Source organism: Phyllopteryx taeniolatus, chromosome 12 (assembly GCF_024500385.1).
Source record: "Phyllopteryx taeniolatus isolate TA_2022b chromosome 12, UOR_Ptae_1.2, whole genome shotgun sequence".
In the NCBI taxonomy this organism is placed as follows: Eukaryota; Metazoa; Chordata; class Actinopteri; order Syngnathiformes; family Syngnathidae; genus Phyllopteryx; species Phyllopteryx taeniolatus.
This window is the reverse complement of record NC_084513.1, coordinates 24,172,498-24,188,430: the sequence shown is the minus strand read 5'-3', so window position 1 is coordinate 24,188,430 and position 15,933 is coordinate 24,172,498. Positions and strand designations below refer to the sequence as shown.

Sequence of the window (15,933 nt, the reverse complement as noted above, 5' to 3'; positions counted from 1 at the left end):
CAGCCTGACGACATGACGGTTTGAACTCCAACAGGCTAAAAAAAAAAATTAAAATTCTATATCGCTGGCATCTTTAGACAAAAGTTCAATACGAGTATATCATTGATTTACATATTGATATATGTAAACACAAACGAAGCCTTCTTCTTTTGCTTTCGGCTTGTCTCGTTAGGGGTCACCGCAGCGCGTCATCCTTTTCCATGGAAACATCGGCTGTGATCATCTTTGGAAGCTCTCGAAGACGTCTTGTGGAAAACAAAAGGTTGAAATATTCCTCCAGGGGCTTTTGTCCCGCTCTCCTCCGCCGCCGCCGCCGCCGCCGGTGTGCCGAACCGGAAGGAGGTGCTTCGTCCTCTTTTTGCACAATGCCGAAGTTGGTTGCGCGTCACCCTAATTCTCCTTTTTTCCTCTTTTCAATGTGGCCTTAATAATCAACTCGAGCATTGCCGTGAAGCACTTTGTCCGAATCAATGAAAATATCAGCAGCCCAAATCAATTCCAATCGGAACAATTTATGTTACACAAACTACATTTGGAAATTGTTACCACTTCTGGACACACTTTTTGTTTGACAGGTGATTTTGTGTAGAAATTAAATAAACGCCATCATATTTATCAAAAATAACTTGCAAATAATATTATAACAGTCTTTAAAAAAGCTCTAGGATGGATAAAAAAAAAAAACACAGAACAAAAAAGAATGTACATTTCAGTTTAAAAGTAGCTGTCAGTCGCCTGCGTCGTCACTCTGGCCGACCGCGATTCAGAAAAGGAGTTCGAGTTCAGGCAGAAATGTGCGTCGCCGATTCACTTTTTGCTCGTCTTCTGCTGTCGGTACAGCTGCAGCACCAGATCGCGGATTTCCTCTCGCTTGCTGCGCACTTGTCGCCGCGGAAACCAGCGTTGCAGGTGTAGCGGCAGATCGAAGTGCACCACGGGGTCCTGGAAGCGCAAAAAGAAATATGACATGAACCATCCATGGACTACTCCGGCTGGGCTCGGCTGCATATTTAACGAAGCGCCAGTAGTTGGCCAACCACCAGGGGGCGAACGCACAGTCAAGGCGTCACCAAGCTACCGGAATATCATGCGAGCGGCGCCAAACGCTCGCTGCGGCGGGAACTCTAAAGTCGCTCAGTGGACTGACGAGAGCGAGTCAAGCCGAGGGACGAAGATGAGGAGGAGCGAGAGCCTCGAAGCAGATCGACAGCCGTTGTCTGGACACGTATTTATTCAATTAGCCATTTGGAAATGAAAAAGATTCTGGGCTAAATTTTATTTCTTACATTTTTACGGCGCGTCCGATATGGATTTTTGAAGCCGATTCGGATATTTGACAAGAGTACAATGCTGATAACCAATCAATCGATCCATTTCAAACAATGACACACATAAACACCGAAACTTATTGAAAACATGGAACTTATGTTGTAATGTGTTCAAAAGAAAAATTGGCAAAAGTTGGCCAATTTTTTGCAAACTTTTTTATGAATGCTTGACTGTCATTATTTTTGTGTGTAAAAAAAAAATGAATAAAATAATCTGCAAAAAATTGGCCAATTTTTTTTATTTTTTATTTTTTTTTTTTTTTTAATGAAGGACTACAGGAATAAGAATATTTACTGCTGAGAGGCTGAAATCAGAGGATTCGGACAATTTTAAGTTAAACAATGGCTCCAAACAATTCATTCAACGATTCATTTGAAGATGGACGAGTTGTTCATTAAGTGATTCATTGTGCCACGGTATAAAGATGAAGGTGCTCACTACCTTGAGGAAACTCTCCACATACTGCAGGAGGTAGAGACCGCAGTCGCTGCTGTTGTCCTGCAGAGGAACCTGACAGTGGGAACTTTTCATCTGGTCGGGACCAAAGTCGCGCGAAGAGCCGCGACGCGCTTCCCACTCCGACTGCAGGTACCTGACGCCACGAAAAAGGTCACAAACGGTTGAGCTCCTTCGTAAAAGACACGCACTAACTACGAAGACGCTTTACTCACTCTCGTAACACTTTAAAGATACGCTCATGAAGAGACAATTTGAGCGAGTCCATGATGAGAATGCAAGGCCTAAAGGCAAAGGGAAGATTCACTTCAAGTGTTCAAGGCGAAACCTTTTGTGTCCGCTCACCTCTTCGAGACGACGTTTCGATGGCAGCTTTTCTCTGTGCAGTTCTATTAGGGAAGCAAAACAAAAAAAAGAATTATTGTTATGATTGACGAGGCGGCCGCCGCTCTCGTCGACGCCGCACCTCAATCGCTGAGTGTCGTTAATTCCTTGTGCCACGATATGTGGAAACATGGTATAATATAATAATTCAATAAATGATCAATTGGCACTCACCACTTGACTACGAGAGGCTTTAGTCGTCTCTTTCCCTAGAACACATGAAACGACCTTGAGCATTTGCATTCATTCGGGTGAAATGGACGACTGCGTGGCTTCCTGTAACCGACCCGAAGATGCGGCGTCCACACTGTTGCTGCGGTTCAACTTCGGCGGCGGCGGCGACGGCGTCGCTTCATTGGAGCTTCCGGCTTCCTCTTGCTCGGGCGGCTCGTCCGCCCCGTTGTGGCTACTTTCTGTCCAGGGCTCCGACCTGGACTCCTCCAGTCCGGGAAAGCAGATGACCACCAGATACCAGTGAGCCCTAAAAAGACAAACATCGTTATCATCATCACGTTTAGTAGCGTTCCAAAACATCGGCATTATCCTCCGCCATGCTGTGTTGTTGACGTTGTTCACATAACGCTGCAATTTTTTCTAGTAACTTTACAACTTGATTTTTTTGATTGCAACATGTATTTTGTTTCCCCGACTAGCACGATTTGATTCTTGTAATACAACCCCGATTCCAATGAAGTTGGGACGTTGTGTTAAAGATCAATGATTTTCAAATCATGTTCGACGTATATTTAATCGAAGACACTATAAAGACAAGATATTTCATGTTCAAACTGATCAACTTGATTGGTTTTAGCTGGGACAGGGTCATGTTTACCGCGGTGTTACATCACCTTTTCTTTGAACAACATTCAATCAACGTTTGGGAACGGAGGACACGAATTGTTGAAGCTTTGCAGGTGGAATTCTTTCCCACTCTCGCTCGACGTACAGCTTCAGCCGTTCAACAGTCCGGGGTCTCCGTTGTCGTAGTTTTACGCTTCATAATGCGCCACGCATTTTTCAATGGGAGACAGGTCTGGACTGTCTAGTAGCCGCAAGGTCACGGGCATTCAACGTTGGTTTTCGGCCTCGCCGCTGACATGCAGTGATTTCTCCAGATTCTCCGGACCTTTGGATGATCTTATGGACCGTAGATGATGATATCCCTAAATTCCTTGCAATTGTACGTTGAGGAACATCGTCCTGAAACTGTTGGGACTATTTTCTCGCGCACTTGTGCACAAAGAGGTGAACCTCGCCCCATCTTTGCTGGTGAATGACTGAGCAATAAAATGTATTATTCTTTATGTTGACCTTCATTGGGATTGGGGTTGTATTAAAACATTTTTCTCAACATGCTGCTACTTTATTGTTGAGAAACCATGACCTTTTTTTTATAATGTTTAAAACGTTCTTCGAAAACATTCCAACTTGATTCACATCACCCTTACAGCTTTCCCCCCAGAATATTACGACTTTAATCTGGAAACAAACTCTTTTCTCGTAATAGTAGAAATTAAGTCCAGCAACTTGAATATATAACTTTATTACCATATCATTATCCTTATTAGTAATATTTTGGATTTCTTTTTGCAATATTACAACTATTTTTGAAAAATACAAACAAATTCCCATTATATTTGACCTTTTCATCATTTTTTTTCTTGAAACATTATGAATTGACGTTTGCGCATGCGCGTTAACTCACTCCTGATTGACAGGAACAAACAGGAAGTCCTTTTTGAAGATGTCCACGTGGCGCGTCCACGTCTTCACTCGCTGGTGCCGCTTCTGCCTCTGACAGCTGAACGTTCAAATTAATTAATTCAGAGTAGTTCTTACAAACGCTTCTTCATATTGCGATAAAAAAAAAAAAAAGACTCACGATTCTGTGGCGTTGCCTTCACTGGCGTTGTCTCTGCGAGTGAGCTGCTTGTAGAAGAAGCTGCTGAAGATGTGCGAGCGCTCGACAACGGCCCGCGGCGAGTTGTGGAGGAGGTATCTGAGTCGAGAGCGCACAAGTTAACGCCGCGTGAGCGCGGCACACCAACCGAAGGCGTCGGTCGCTTTATCGTCGTCACGACGCTCACTTGAGGTAAAAGTCGATGATGACGTCATTGAGGTACTGGCCGCTGTCCAGACACTGCAGGTCTTCCATGGTCACCGTGATTCCACCTTTGAGTGGCGGGGGAGGAAACTGGATCAACCTGGACACAAGTTGAAGAAAGAGCAAATAAGCGAGTGTCCTCGTACGACTTTTTCCCCTCGCAAAATTGCAGATTCGCTCACATATCATTTCAGCTTCATTCATCCATTCCTCCGACCTACCGGTGGGCCAGGCCCTGATGTTTGTATTTGACCCAAGTGGAGTCTGGCTGACACATGGTCACCGTGTACGTTCCTGCGGTTCTCCGCCGACAAATTGTGTACAGAGGCGTGCCTGCGTGTTTGTCCTCCTGTAACACAGCAGGAGCACGTTATCTTTCACTGCAAACTTTCTTGAAACTCGTTTACAATATTGGAGTGGCGGCCGCTGAGACTCCAGACTTGAATTCATCTGTGGGACTTGACAAACGATGCTGTTTTGGTTAGCAACAGTAATGGCCATGTGTGAACGTTAACGTCTACGAATTGAGCTAGTGCCTGCTGATTGGAAGTGGATGTGAGCCATCAGTCAAATCCATTTCTGCTAATAATGTTTTTGCTGTCTATTTTGGCTGAGGTAGCGCAAGATGTGAGGGAAATTGACGGGACGTCGTACCCCTTGATTTTTCTGATCCTCCTCCGGACTGTGTTGCATTCCAGCGTCCTCCTCTGGTTCCTGTTCCTGCTCCTGCTCCTGGTCCTGCTCCTGGTCCTGGTCCTGGTCCTGGTCCTGGTCCTGCTCCTGGTCCTGCTCCTGCGTGGGAGTTGTCCCCCGCTCAAGATCGAGGAGGGTCTCCAGCTCGCACATGTCTAGCAGCAGCGCGCGCTCCGCCTCTGCATTCAGCGGATCCACGTCGGAATCGGAGCTCGAACTCCCTCGGTCCGGCTCGGCCGCGTCCAGGCCGAGCCTTCGCAGCAAGTGGGGGTCTCGGCCGCTGGATTTGATCAGCTCCAGACTTTCGTCCAGTGAAAGATCTGGACTGATGAAGTCCTTCAGCTCGAGCCCGTCCGCGTGGCTTTCGCTTGTCAGACAGTTGAGACAATCGATTTCCAGGAGAGAGCGCAACACAGCCCCCTCCATGCCCACCAGGGGGTCCTTGAGAGTCAGCACGAGGAAGGGGCTCGGATTTCCTGCGAGACATCGGAAAGACAAGCGTGTTGTTGCGGACGGGCGCGGATCGCGTGAGCCTTCCAGATGTCTTACCGGTGCCGGGCGGCGCGCCGTGTTGGGCGCGCAGGCGGAGAAGATCCCTGTGTACAGCCGCTGCGGCACTTTGGGTCACACAAAACAAAAGGACGGTGCGAGGCTCTGCGCCGGACGGCCAGCGGAGCCCCCTGGACTCCAGCTCCTCCTGTTCCCAAACGCTGTACCTCCTCAGCTCCGTACGCTCCAAGGTCAACGTCACGTCCGACTGCTGGCTTGAGTCTGAGGACGACGAGAGAGCGCAATTGCCTTAGCACAGCTGCCTCCTATGTTTAAATGACAAGTACTCATGAAGAATGCAGAAATAATAAGAGAATTATAATAGAGAGCAGACTTTACTGCAGTTTTTGTGAAGCTGTATTATTCCACATATAGTGGCCAACAACTTTTTTCCTCCATCCATTCTTTGGGGATTTTTCATTTATACTTTTGCATGGATTTTATAGTTATTTGTTTGATACACTATTTAGGCAACTTTTTTCAGCTTTACAGATGTCACGTCATATTGTATGGTCTTCACGTCCTCAAGTAACTAGGACTTAAAACGTTCGCAGATTCACTCGGGTCTGGGGGGCGGGCGTCTATTCTCGGAACCCAAATGCTTTTTTCGACATGCTAAAGTAGACGGGCAACAACAACATTACCTTTCAATGGTATGATGATTTTTTGGTTCACTATCTGTCGAGGAGCAAAAACAAGTCAGTATATTTACATCCGGGTCATCTCATTACAAGGTGGTGATATTGTAGGAGGACAAAAAAAAAAAAAAAAAAAAAAACCATGTACCACAAGGTTTCCATTTGCGTTCCCTTGGTAACCTCCACAGAACATGGAGGTGAAGGCCACACCCAGGACAGAGCGGTCGATTTTAGGGATGGAAGAAGTCGACCCCCGCTCGCCTACAACCACATGCAACACCTGTGGAGGAAAAAGTCAACACGCATAATGAGTTACATGCCCAGCACAGTAGGGCTGAGCAATTCATCGAAATGTAATCGTGATTTCGATTTTGGCTTCTCACGTTCATAGAAACGTTCTAATCGAAGAAAAGCGATTCATGTGCAGCAGTGCGGGTTGTGTTTCCCGCGTTGGAAACGCACCGTGTTACTTGTAGCAAGCGTGTGCCGCATGTTTTTCTGCCCTCCCCGAGTGTGCTTTAAGATGTTTACTGACACCCCGGTTGGAGTTTACTGTAAATCTAAATGCACAACAAACGAACAGAATTACAAACATTGTATATTTAAACATAAGACACACATCGTTTTACAAATCACCAGCTTAATGCTAACAGTCAATGGAAAACCCTATTCACGGGCTAGCTAATATTAGCATTAGATCACGAGACGGATTTAGCTTCAAATAACGAATATTCACACACAAACACCGTAGTAGCACATGCAGACATGATATAACAATATTCACATGCATGTGTTCTTCCTAATTTGTAAAAAAAATAGTTGAAGAAAGTTTTCTTTTGACTTTCTTCTTCTACTCTTATTTTAGCTGACTGTAATATGCAGCTCCATTCATGCACCACACCACACTGCCTCCCAGAGGCCAAGGCGCGTACAGCAGGAACAACAGATAAAGTCATGGCCAGTATAAAAAAAACGCTCACACCCCCCCCCCCTCCCCAATCCATCCATTTCAACACCGCTTATCCTGGTTAAGGTCGCGGGACGCTGGAGCCTATCCCAACCGACTTTGGGCGAAAGGCGGACTACACCCTGAACTGGTCGCCAGTCAGTCGCAGGGCACATATAGACACGGACAACCATTCGCATTCACATTCACACCGTCACTGAGTGGGACCTGATCCCACGCTGCCTGCACCAAAGGCAGGCGAGTGTACCACTACACCATCAGTGACTAATCATGATTTCAATATCAATCAAAATCCCAATGAGTATTTTTTCCACAACCGTCCAGCCCTACAGCACAGTACAAAGACTTTATAACTCAATCACACGGCCTCGGACGACAAGGAGACAATTCAAAGCAAGGGCCAACATCAATGGTCTGTTTTTGTTTTTAACGCTGCAAACCCATATGAGCCATCAGGCATTACATTATACAATCAATACAACTTTTAGTAAAAAAAAAAAAAATGGAAAACATTTTTTTAAAGAACCATTTTTTTAAAAAGCAGTAATGCAGTTCTAAACCATTATCTGCACTGCTACTAGAGCACCCCCTGCTGGACACTCTAAAAGAATATCCAGCCACCCTTGACCTGAAACCATTTTTTCTGGCTTTTTCCGTTTAAATGAAATCGTTGAAATTCATAGGGTTCACAACAACAATTCATGGGAAATTTATATAAATGCATGTTAACCACAGTTATAGCTCTCACAATTGATTGTTTCTGTGGCATTTAAACTGTTTTACTTGCGATGTGAGAGAAATATTTTGAACGCCAACCATATTTTATTATCCGTGCTCACAGAAGGTGATTTTGACATATTTGAATGGAACACAGAGGGAGATAATGAGCCCACCTCTACATTCTGCATGTCAGGGCTGCCAAGGTCTTTGAACGCAACTTCCTGCGTCGCCTGCTGCCCACAGTGCCCGTCGTCTCCTGCATCTCCCACCGAGAACACCGTACGAACACGCCGTTGGATAACGTCGCCGCCCTCCTCTTCGTCACTGGATAACACAACTGAAAGCAAAAAAAAAAAAGATCATAAAGGAGGTAGATACACTTCTCATTTCAAAAAACATTCAAATAAAAAAAACAAAAAAAAGTCAAAATGGGTCGAGGACCGTTAAGGCTGAAAATCTTTTTTTTTTTAACATCCATATTTGCCAAGGTCAAATTCAAAATTGATTGAACTCCAATAACTTACAGCGGAGGACAATTATAAAACTAAATATATAAACAAACATACGTTGTAAGTACTTACAAAATCAAAGGCGTTTCGCGCTAGCAAATGCAATAAAAAGAAAGGCACATTTTCTATTCTCAATTTGTTTGTTTTTCTTTTTGTTTTTTGTTTTTTTTGGGGGGGGGGAAACTAACCCTGAAAACACTTATTGGCGGTTTATCTCCACTTATTCAAGAATTGTTTGTTTAAAAATTAACCCAACAAAAAAATATCACCATTATAATTCAGCATTATGATTTGCAAAAAAATGTAAAAAAATTGTTGTCCCCCAAAAAATTTGACAATTTTGTATTGTTTTATATGAAAAAGAGTATAAATGTAACATGACAATTGAATAACAACAGAGGGACGAGGAATTCTTTCCGCCCACAGCAGCCATTTTAGTTGTTATGAAGTCCTCCGAGGGCCGTACTAATTTGTGAAAGCATGTTCATTATGTATTATAGGCATTTGTAGGTTTTCCTGAAGTGTTTTTATTTTGTACAGATTTACATGAAATGCTCTCGCTGGCTGTATGTACATCTCGACCGGTCCCGTGCGCACTCACTCGGCTCTCCCGGAACGGCCTGGGATGAGTCGTCCTGTGAAGGCAACCGACTGAAACCGGGACATCCGACGACGTCCGCCGGCTCCGAATTGGTATTGGCGACCGGGACGAGACGCGTCGCTCCGCCGACCGCCTCCGAGGCGAACCGGACCAGGCCGCCGTCCGCGTCGTCCGCATCGCAGTCTTCTCCGGGTTCGACCAGACTAGCCGGCGCCAGTCCTCCGTCTCCTTTGCTTTCCCCCGTGAGGCGAAGCACGCTTTCTCGCTGGCGTTTTGGGCCGCTGGTTCCGTTGCACCTGGTCCTTCTGCCTATTTTTCTTCTCCTCTTCTGTTCACGGATAACACAACTTTTGAGTGTCCGATTATTACTGGAGATTGGCATTGATTCAAAATAACAGAATTTTGCTGAATTTGTTGATTCATCATTTCTAGGAGCAAAAGAGGAATAATGCAGGGCACTTGATTGCAATCAGCATTGGGCATCTTTAGTTGGCTCGCAAGTACCATATGTGGTATGTGGAAATATTTGACCAAAAATGAGACGGGTAACACGGTCATTTCCAAAATATGCAAGTATATCCTCAAATACAATAAAAGCACAAGTGGAATAGCAACAGCGAAACAGAGAAATGCGTAAGTACTAGGCCCTTGCAACAGGTAGCATGACTCTACGCAATATAACATGGGCATTAAAACAGGAGTTCAGAACATTGAGAGCTTGTTCGTCTCAATAATAATGCCTGGATCAGACTACAAGACAAATTTGGTCTTTCCCGATTGGACGAAGTCAGACTACCGCCATGAAATCTTGCCGTATCTCGGTCAAACAGTGGCAACACGACACGGCATGTATTCCGATACCGCGTATTTCGTCTTTTACGATCGCTGCGCTTTATCTTGACAAATCAATCACTGTCGGAGAGGCGCGACCAGAAAACGTGTGATCGGTCAACGTGTGGTGGTCATCACCGGTGCTTAGGAGAGGACATTCTTTCAATACCGTACGGCTCGCAAGCATACAACAAAACGCGATGTAGCCTAGCAAGCTAGTGCTAGCATTAACGGTTGTACGTAAACGAGCCGACATTGTATCAAATCATGCGCTAAAGCTTCGCTAAACATTGGCTTCTGCGCGTGACTAAATGTTAACAACGGCATGCACGGGAGGCGATGTGCCAGTCACATTACGCAATCCTATTGGTCGACATTGAGGCGCGCTGTCGGATAGTTGTCGTTGATATGTCACACTACAAAAAATAAATCAATCAAAAATGCGAGACTTTTCTTTTTGCCGTCGTAGGGCCAAATCGTTGTTTGTGGATTATGTCACACTACAAGAAATTTTGTCGTTCCCGACAAAATACGTTGGGCCCGATCTTAGAAATCGGCCGCGTTAGCTAATCGGGGCTAAAATCCTGTAGTCTGATCTAGGCATAAAAAAAAAAAATAATGATGGGAAATGTTATCAAATGTGCATTATCCATAATAGTTACCATCATAATGTTGGAATGTTTGGCAGCCACTCACCAGACAATGTGTCTCTTGCGTCCCCATGTCCTTGATGGGAGTCGGGGAAAACTCATCAGCGTCTCCGGCATCCTCCGCCGGCTTCCAGCTCACTGACAAGCCGCAGTCTGTAGACAAAACACCACAAGTACTGACAACCCGATTGCCACCAAGAACATTGTGTTGTCAAGAACGCATGACAGGAAAAATGCGCTACGTCATTGCAGACGCTTTTTGTCCGGCTTGGAGTATCGTTAAACCTGCGATGAACTTGTGATGTACGTCAACTAACAGCTCACTCCAAGTCCCCTTTTAAAAACTAATGAAGTATGGTGCAAAGGAGGAACAAATTGTATTATTTGTAGGTTCATTGTTTTTGGGACTACTGCATTTTGGGTGGGTCGCGGACCGGTTGTAAAAAATGTTATTATTCGCTGTCAACTGTTGTTGTACTAGAGCGGCTCCAACTACCGGAGACAAATTCCTCGTGCGTTTTTGACATACTTGCCAAATAAAGATGATTCTGATAAAAGTGTGACAGTTGCTTTGGTTTGCAGCCTTTATTTCTGAAAAAGAAGACGATTGATGTTGCACTTTCCCAAAAAGATCTAAGGACATAAAACAATGTACATGTAGCTACGTTCATCATGGGTTTCTTAATAAGGTGCTCTGAAAAACAGATTTTGAACAATACATGATCTTTATTGCTCCCAAATTCTGCAGCATCATGCGCTCACTCAAAGACAACGTTAACTGCTGTGATACAGCTTTGACATTCACCCTCCAAAACATCGATGAGCACAAAATCACACAATTATTGCTAATAGCGTTTTGCAAGCTGCTAGTATAGAACTAACTAGCTGTCCGTGCTGCCTACCTACGACGCCGTAGTCCTCCCCATTGGTCGGCTGCACGTCCTCGCTTTCTTCCCCATTGTCAACAGAATGCAACCTCTTCCTGAGGCTCGACCTGCAGAAACACAAAAGGTCCTCAATGTTTTTTTGTTTTGTTTTGGTTTTTTTTATGCCGACAGGGAGGGCTAGCAAAGAAACTAATTGTGATGACAACCATAGAACACGTAATGGAAAATGACCATACCGCGAATATGCAGGGCACACTGCTAATCCAATTCATCGCTAAAGTTGAAATTGCGGCAAGAATTCCTCGTGCTTACATTTAGGTTTGTTAACAGCGATTCATTTCTTTTTACAATTCAAAAATGTTAAAAAGGCAAACGCAAGTCTTCACTCGAGGTCACTCGTCTCACGACACATTTGTTTTCATGATTTAAAAAGTGGATGACTTCTATTTACGCATGTATGACAGTTAAGAATGTTAATTAGTAACTTAATTGTCTGTACAGCGTGGACAAATGTTCTGCGACAGCAACAGTTTGACCCTGGAACAGATTATTTCAGTTTTTGGGGGGGGGAAAATGAGACATTTTTCAATAGTGACTGCACAGATGGCCCCAGAAGTCGGGCTTTCGAGGTCTCGCAATGAACGAGATGGCTTCAGAACACACGCAGCTCAAAACGCATGTTCAGCTGCTGCCGAGCTAGCATACTCATACTCAGATTGTTTAGAGCTATCAATTTTTTCCCCACACAAGTATTTACTGCAAAATGACTTTACTCTTACGTTACCATAGATGAGCGATTGACCATGGCACGACTTTCGTATACATTTGCGTTCCGTAGGAACGGAACTCTGTCAGAAACTGAAGACCCTCTGCATTCACGTTCCAGTAGGTGAAAGACTCAAAATGTCTATTTTTGGCCGTGTCCAGTCACTTCTCCAGACGTCACGTTCAAATTTTCTCCATTAAAATGTAACGTTACCTTTGTAGGGATGCGGGCGCGCTCCTCCTGACACTTTCCGGCGTTGCAGTCTCGTTCCTGTCGTTCCTGGGGGGCTTCTGGCCTCGACACCTGACGGCTTCCTTCTTGCACGGGCTTCTCTCGCTCGCCGTTTGCGCCTTTTTGCAGCACGTGCGACCCTGTCGCTTGTCCAGAAAAGACTTGCCGACCTCCGTCTTCAACACATCTGTCAGGACCAGGCAAAGCCTCCTTCTGCGGGGCAAGAGAGGTGTTATCCACCGATGTCTTTTACCTGGCACTTTAATTTGTCCTGCCGAAAATACACTGTGAGGAAAAAGTATGTGAAACCTTTGCAATTTCTTAAAGGTCTCTTATTTTGGCTATTTTGACTCATTTCAGAGTGACTCTCTAACATGGATTTAGTATAAAAGTGTCAACCAGAAAAGGCCCATCTGACAGCTAACTCCGTTTGACCCCGTTTTGTGTCTGCTTTGTCCATATTTGGCTAAGACCGCCCCCTTTCCTCTGATTGGTTGCCTCTGTGTAGCGCACGTGTTTGTTACGTTGTTTAGGAGATGCTTGAGCGGAAAGGCGGCGCTCTTTGCTCGTGACGTAGATAAGTGCGGGCACGATTTTAATCCATATTTCACATGTTTACTGAGGCACCACAGTGACAAAATGACATCCCAATTACTAGAAAAATTGGGTTTGGCAAAATATGTCGCCTTTAAATTGGTGATAAAATGTAGTCTGATCGTCGAAGAATGCGGTGCACGAACCTTTGTAATGCTGGTAAAAGTTACGACTACAGTTCCATCTCGACTTAAACGGTAAAAATAGTAAATGTCCTGTAACAAAAGTGACAATATTGGTTCGAGTATTTTGGATCGTTTTTGTCTGTATCTCAGCTTCCCGAGGTCGCAGAGGATGACGTACACCAACGGGATCGTCCCAATTATTTTTCCATCTGGGCCTTGGAGAACGGTCCCATGGTGACTCAGATATAACACGACAGGATATATTCCTCCAATAAAACTGGAAAAAGAGGATTTATGTTTGTCTGTAAGTTAGCTTATCACCCGACTTGGTTTCATTTCTCGCCACGTTATCCTCAAATGTTACAGTGACGATTCTGCTCGACCAATGGGCAAGCAGCAGGGGTTTACATCACACGTATGGTATCGGCCAGGTTGACCAGGTACTAGAAATAGCTCGTTTCTTTGCTAGCCACCTGTTTTTATTTGTTTCAGTTGGAAAAAAATGACATTGGGATGTGACAAATGTCTGCTGGGTGTGGACTTACCTGGCCATCCCCCATTTAAGCAGAGCGGCATGATTGTGATCAAACGCCCCGGATCCCCCTTTGAGCTTTAAATCCGATTTTTGGAGTTTGCAACCAGGAATTGCTTCCCAGGACACCTGTTCGTGATAAATAATAATAATGAGCTCTCTGGAATGATCATCAATAGTCACGAAACAATCACATAACATGATCTCAAATGATAAGCACGGTACCTGTCTTTCTAACTTTCCAAACTCTGATGAGTGACATATCATGGGGATTCTGAGTGGGTTATCCATCTGAAATTGACAATTGTTACCACGCTGACGTCAAATTAGCAAACTAGTTGTAAATACCCCGGCTATTTGATATGCGGGTGGGAGTTCGTTACTTTTGAGTTGATTCGCTATTACTGTGCACCAAACCGCAGCGGCGTGAGAAAACCTAGCAGACATAGGGAAGCACCAATCAAAGTCAATCAGTCGGGTGATTGCCATTTTGAGACTTGCTGCATGTCCTGAAATAATGGCCTGCGCCCTAGTAGATGCCACGCGCAAATTTATCAATCGATATGTTGTCCATTCGCCGCACCTCGAACAGACGCACTTTTTCTCTCTCAGGAAAATACTAAGACATCGTGTGTCGCGGCGGACGTCTTTAGCACACACACGCCACCTGCAAGGCAGATGTGGCATCTGTAAAGCTGACCTTAACAGTGACAAACTGAGCAGTTAGAGGAGGCACTTTGACACTTTTGCACAGCTCCTTCGTGAGAGTATTACAGCACTTGTTGTACTGCACCTTCATGGCTTTCTAGCGACATTATGAACATATCCATTGTTGTAGCTTCGTCACTCGGCGTTATTTGCGTGACTGTTGTTGATGAGCATTACCGCAACGGTTACCTTAAATTGCTTGACCACTCTTTGCAACATCTGAGCAAGAGTCATTATATCAGTATTCCGGCACTAATCCTCACCTCACATTGCTTAATGACTCTAGCTTATACTGATGTGTTTGTGTCCTAAATATATATTTTATGATATAACTCCAACTACCGGAGACAAATTCCTTGCGCGTTTTTTCATGTACTTGGCCAATAAAGATGATTCTGAACAACTTGGTCCTACCATTCTGTGTCACTTACACAGAACAGCAAAGACAGCTATTCTCTGGTTTAAAAGAGTGCTTAGAAGAAGTGACTCTGGTGCTTCTGGTATATGATGCTAAACTATTAAAAACCAGCCCACAGTGAGGTCTATAATGAAGACAGGTGAATGGAAATGAGTGCATAGATGAAATGTCGCTTGTGTGATTGCAAAATGTGACCATCCTGCCTTCAGAGAAAAGACTGGCGGTGTCGGCAGCCAAGTCCCACTTACCAGCTTATTCCTGTTAACCGTAAATGGAAGCGTTAAGGCTTTTTGGGTGTCCATCATGACTGCCAAATGAGCAAGCCACCACAGCAACACTGGGACAGAACACAAGAACACAACACGTCAGTAAAGCTTGAGGGGGGGAAAAAAAATGGAGCCAGATGAAAATTGGTTTCCCAAACATGCAAAAAAGTATATCTTATGACAAAACAAAATTAGATTCTAACATGTCGTTTTGCAGTGAAAACAAGAACCCTTTCCCCACATAAAAAGACATGAGCGTATTAACATTCACATTGTTGTTGTTTTTGTTTGATTGAAGACAAACAGCTCCTGACCTCGCACGGACGTGAACGCGTCTTGACCAGCTCGTGAGATGCCTTTGAGGTCCTCGCATGACACCAATACAAATGCGCTGACCTGACTGTTTTGTTTAACCACGCAACGTATGCGAAGATTATTTTCATGACACAATTCACCACGGGCGCGAATGTGACATTGTTTTCGTCATTCGTTTTCTCCTCGGCAGTTAGCCTACATTGAGCATGAAGACGGCGGTTAGCCACGCTAGCAGCGACGCTAGCTCACGCAGACAAAGATGCACGGGACAGCAGACAGCCAAAACCCTACCATGTTCCGGTGTTTTGCTTTAGCTTTACGCGGAGATGCGGGAGACGGGTGGGCAATTGTCTGAAAGCGAGCACTTCCGTGGGCAACGCTCAAAAACGCTAAATAGTCATTATTGGCAGCGAAGTGGACTGCTATTCAAGATATGTACACACAGAGCTTCGTCCAGTTGGCCAGAGCTACATCCGGGTTACACCGGAAACGATACGCCACGACTAAAAACGATCGATTTTGTAAAAATGTAAAGATTTAATAAATTGCTAATTATTTGCAATGTTTGATCATTTTATTGTATTGTAGTAGTTAAAGCGCTCATGTAATGTTATATAATTCATTGATAATATGTAAATATGTCTATTGTTTGTTTAAATA

The 15,933-nt window shown here is 44.5% G+C and overlaps 1 protein-coding gene across 4 annotated transcripts; it reads right to left on the bottom strand.

Annotated features, from left to right (window-relative positions):
• Positions 1-492: 492 nt before the first annotated feature.
• On the bottom strand, positions 493-15,760 carry senp7 (SUMO specific peptidase 7). Of its 4 annotated transcripts, none has more exons than XM_061792566.1 (23): positions 15,273-15,760; positions 14,941-15,029; positions 13,792-13,857; positions 13,580-13,695; positions 12,298-12,528; positions 11,334-11,425; positions 10,478-10,584; positions 8,951-9,278; positions 8,014-8,177; positions 6,302-6,433; positions 6,160-6,193; positions 5,516-5,737; positions 4,928-5,442; positions 4,495-4,622; positions 4,257-4,373; positions 4,052-4,168; positions 3,875-3,970; positions 2,457-2,650; positions 2,344-2,378; positions 2,131-2,174; positions 2,001-2,069; positions 1,771-1,921; positions 493-942 (listed from the first exon to the last, which is right to left on the bottom strand). In XM_061792566.1, the coding sequence occupies exons 2-23, from the start codon at positions 14,995-14,997 to the stop codon at positions 808-810; spliced, it is 3,150 nt and encodes a 1,049-aa protein (XP_061648550.1). In that variant the 5' UTR covers positions 14,998-15,029; positions 15,273-15,760; the 3' UTR covers positions 493-807. The 4 variants fall into 4 exon arrangements, with proteins under 4 accessions (XP_061648550.1, XP_061648551.1, XP_061648549.1 ...); XM_061792567.1 differs by having other exon boundaries at positions 15,565-15,760; XM_061792565.1 differs by lacking the exon at positions 15,273-15,760 and adding an exon at positions 15,230-15,248.
• Positions 15,761-15,933: the final 173 nt, after the last annotated feature.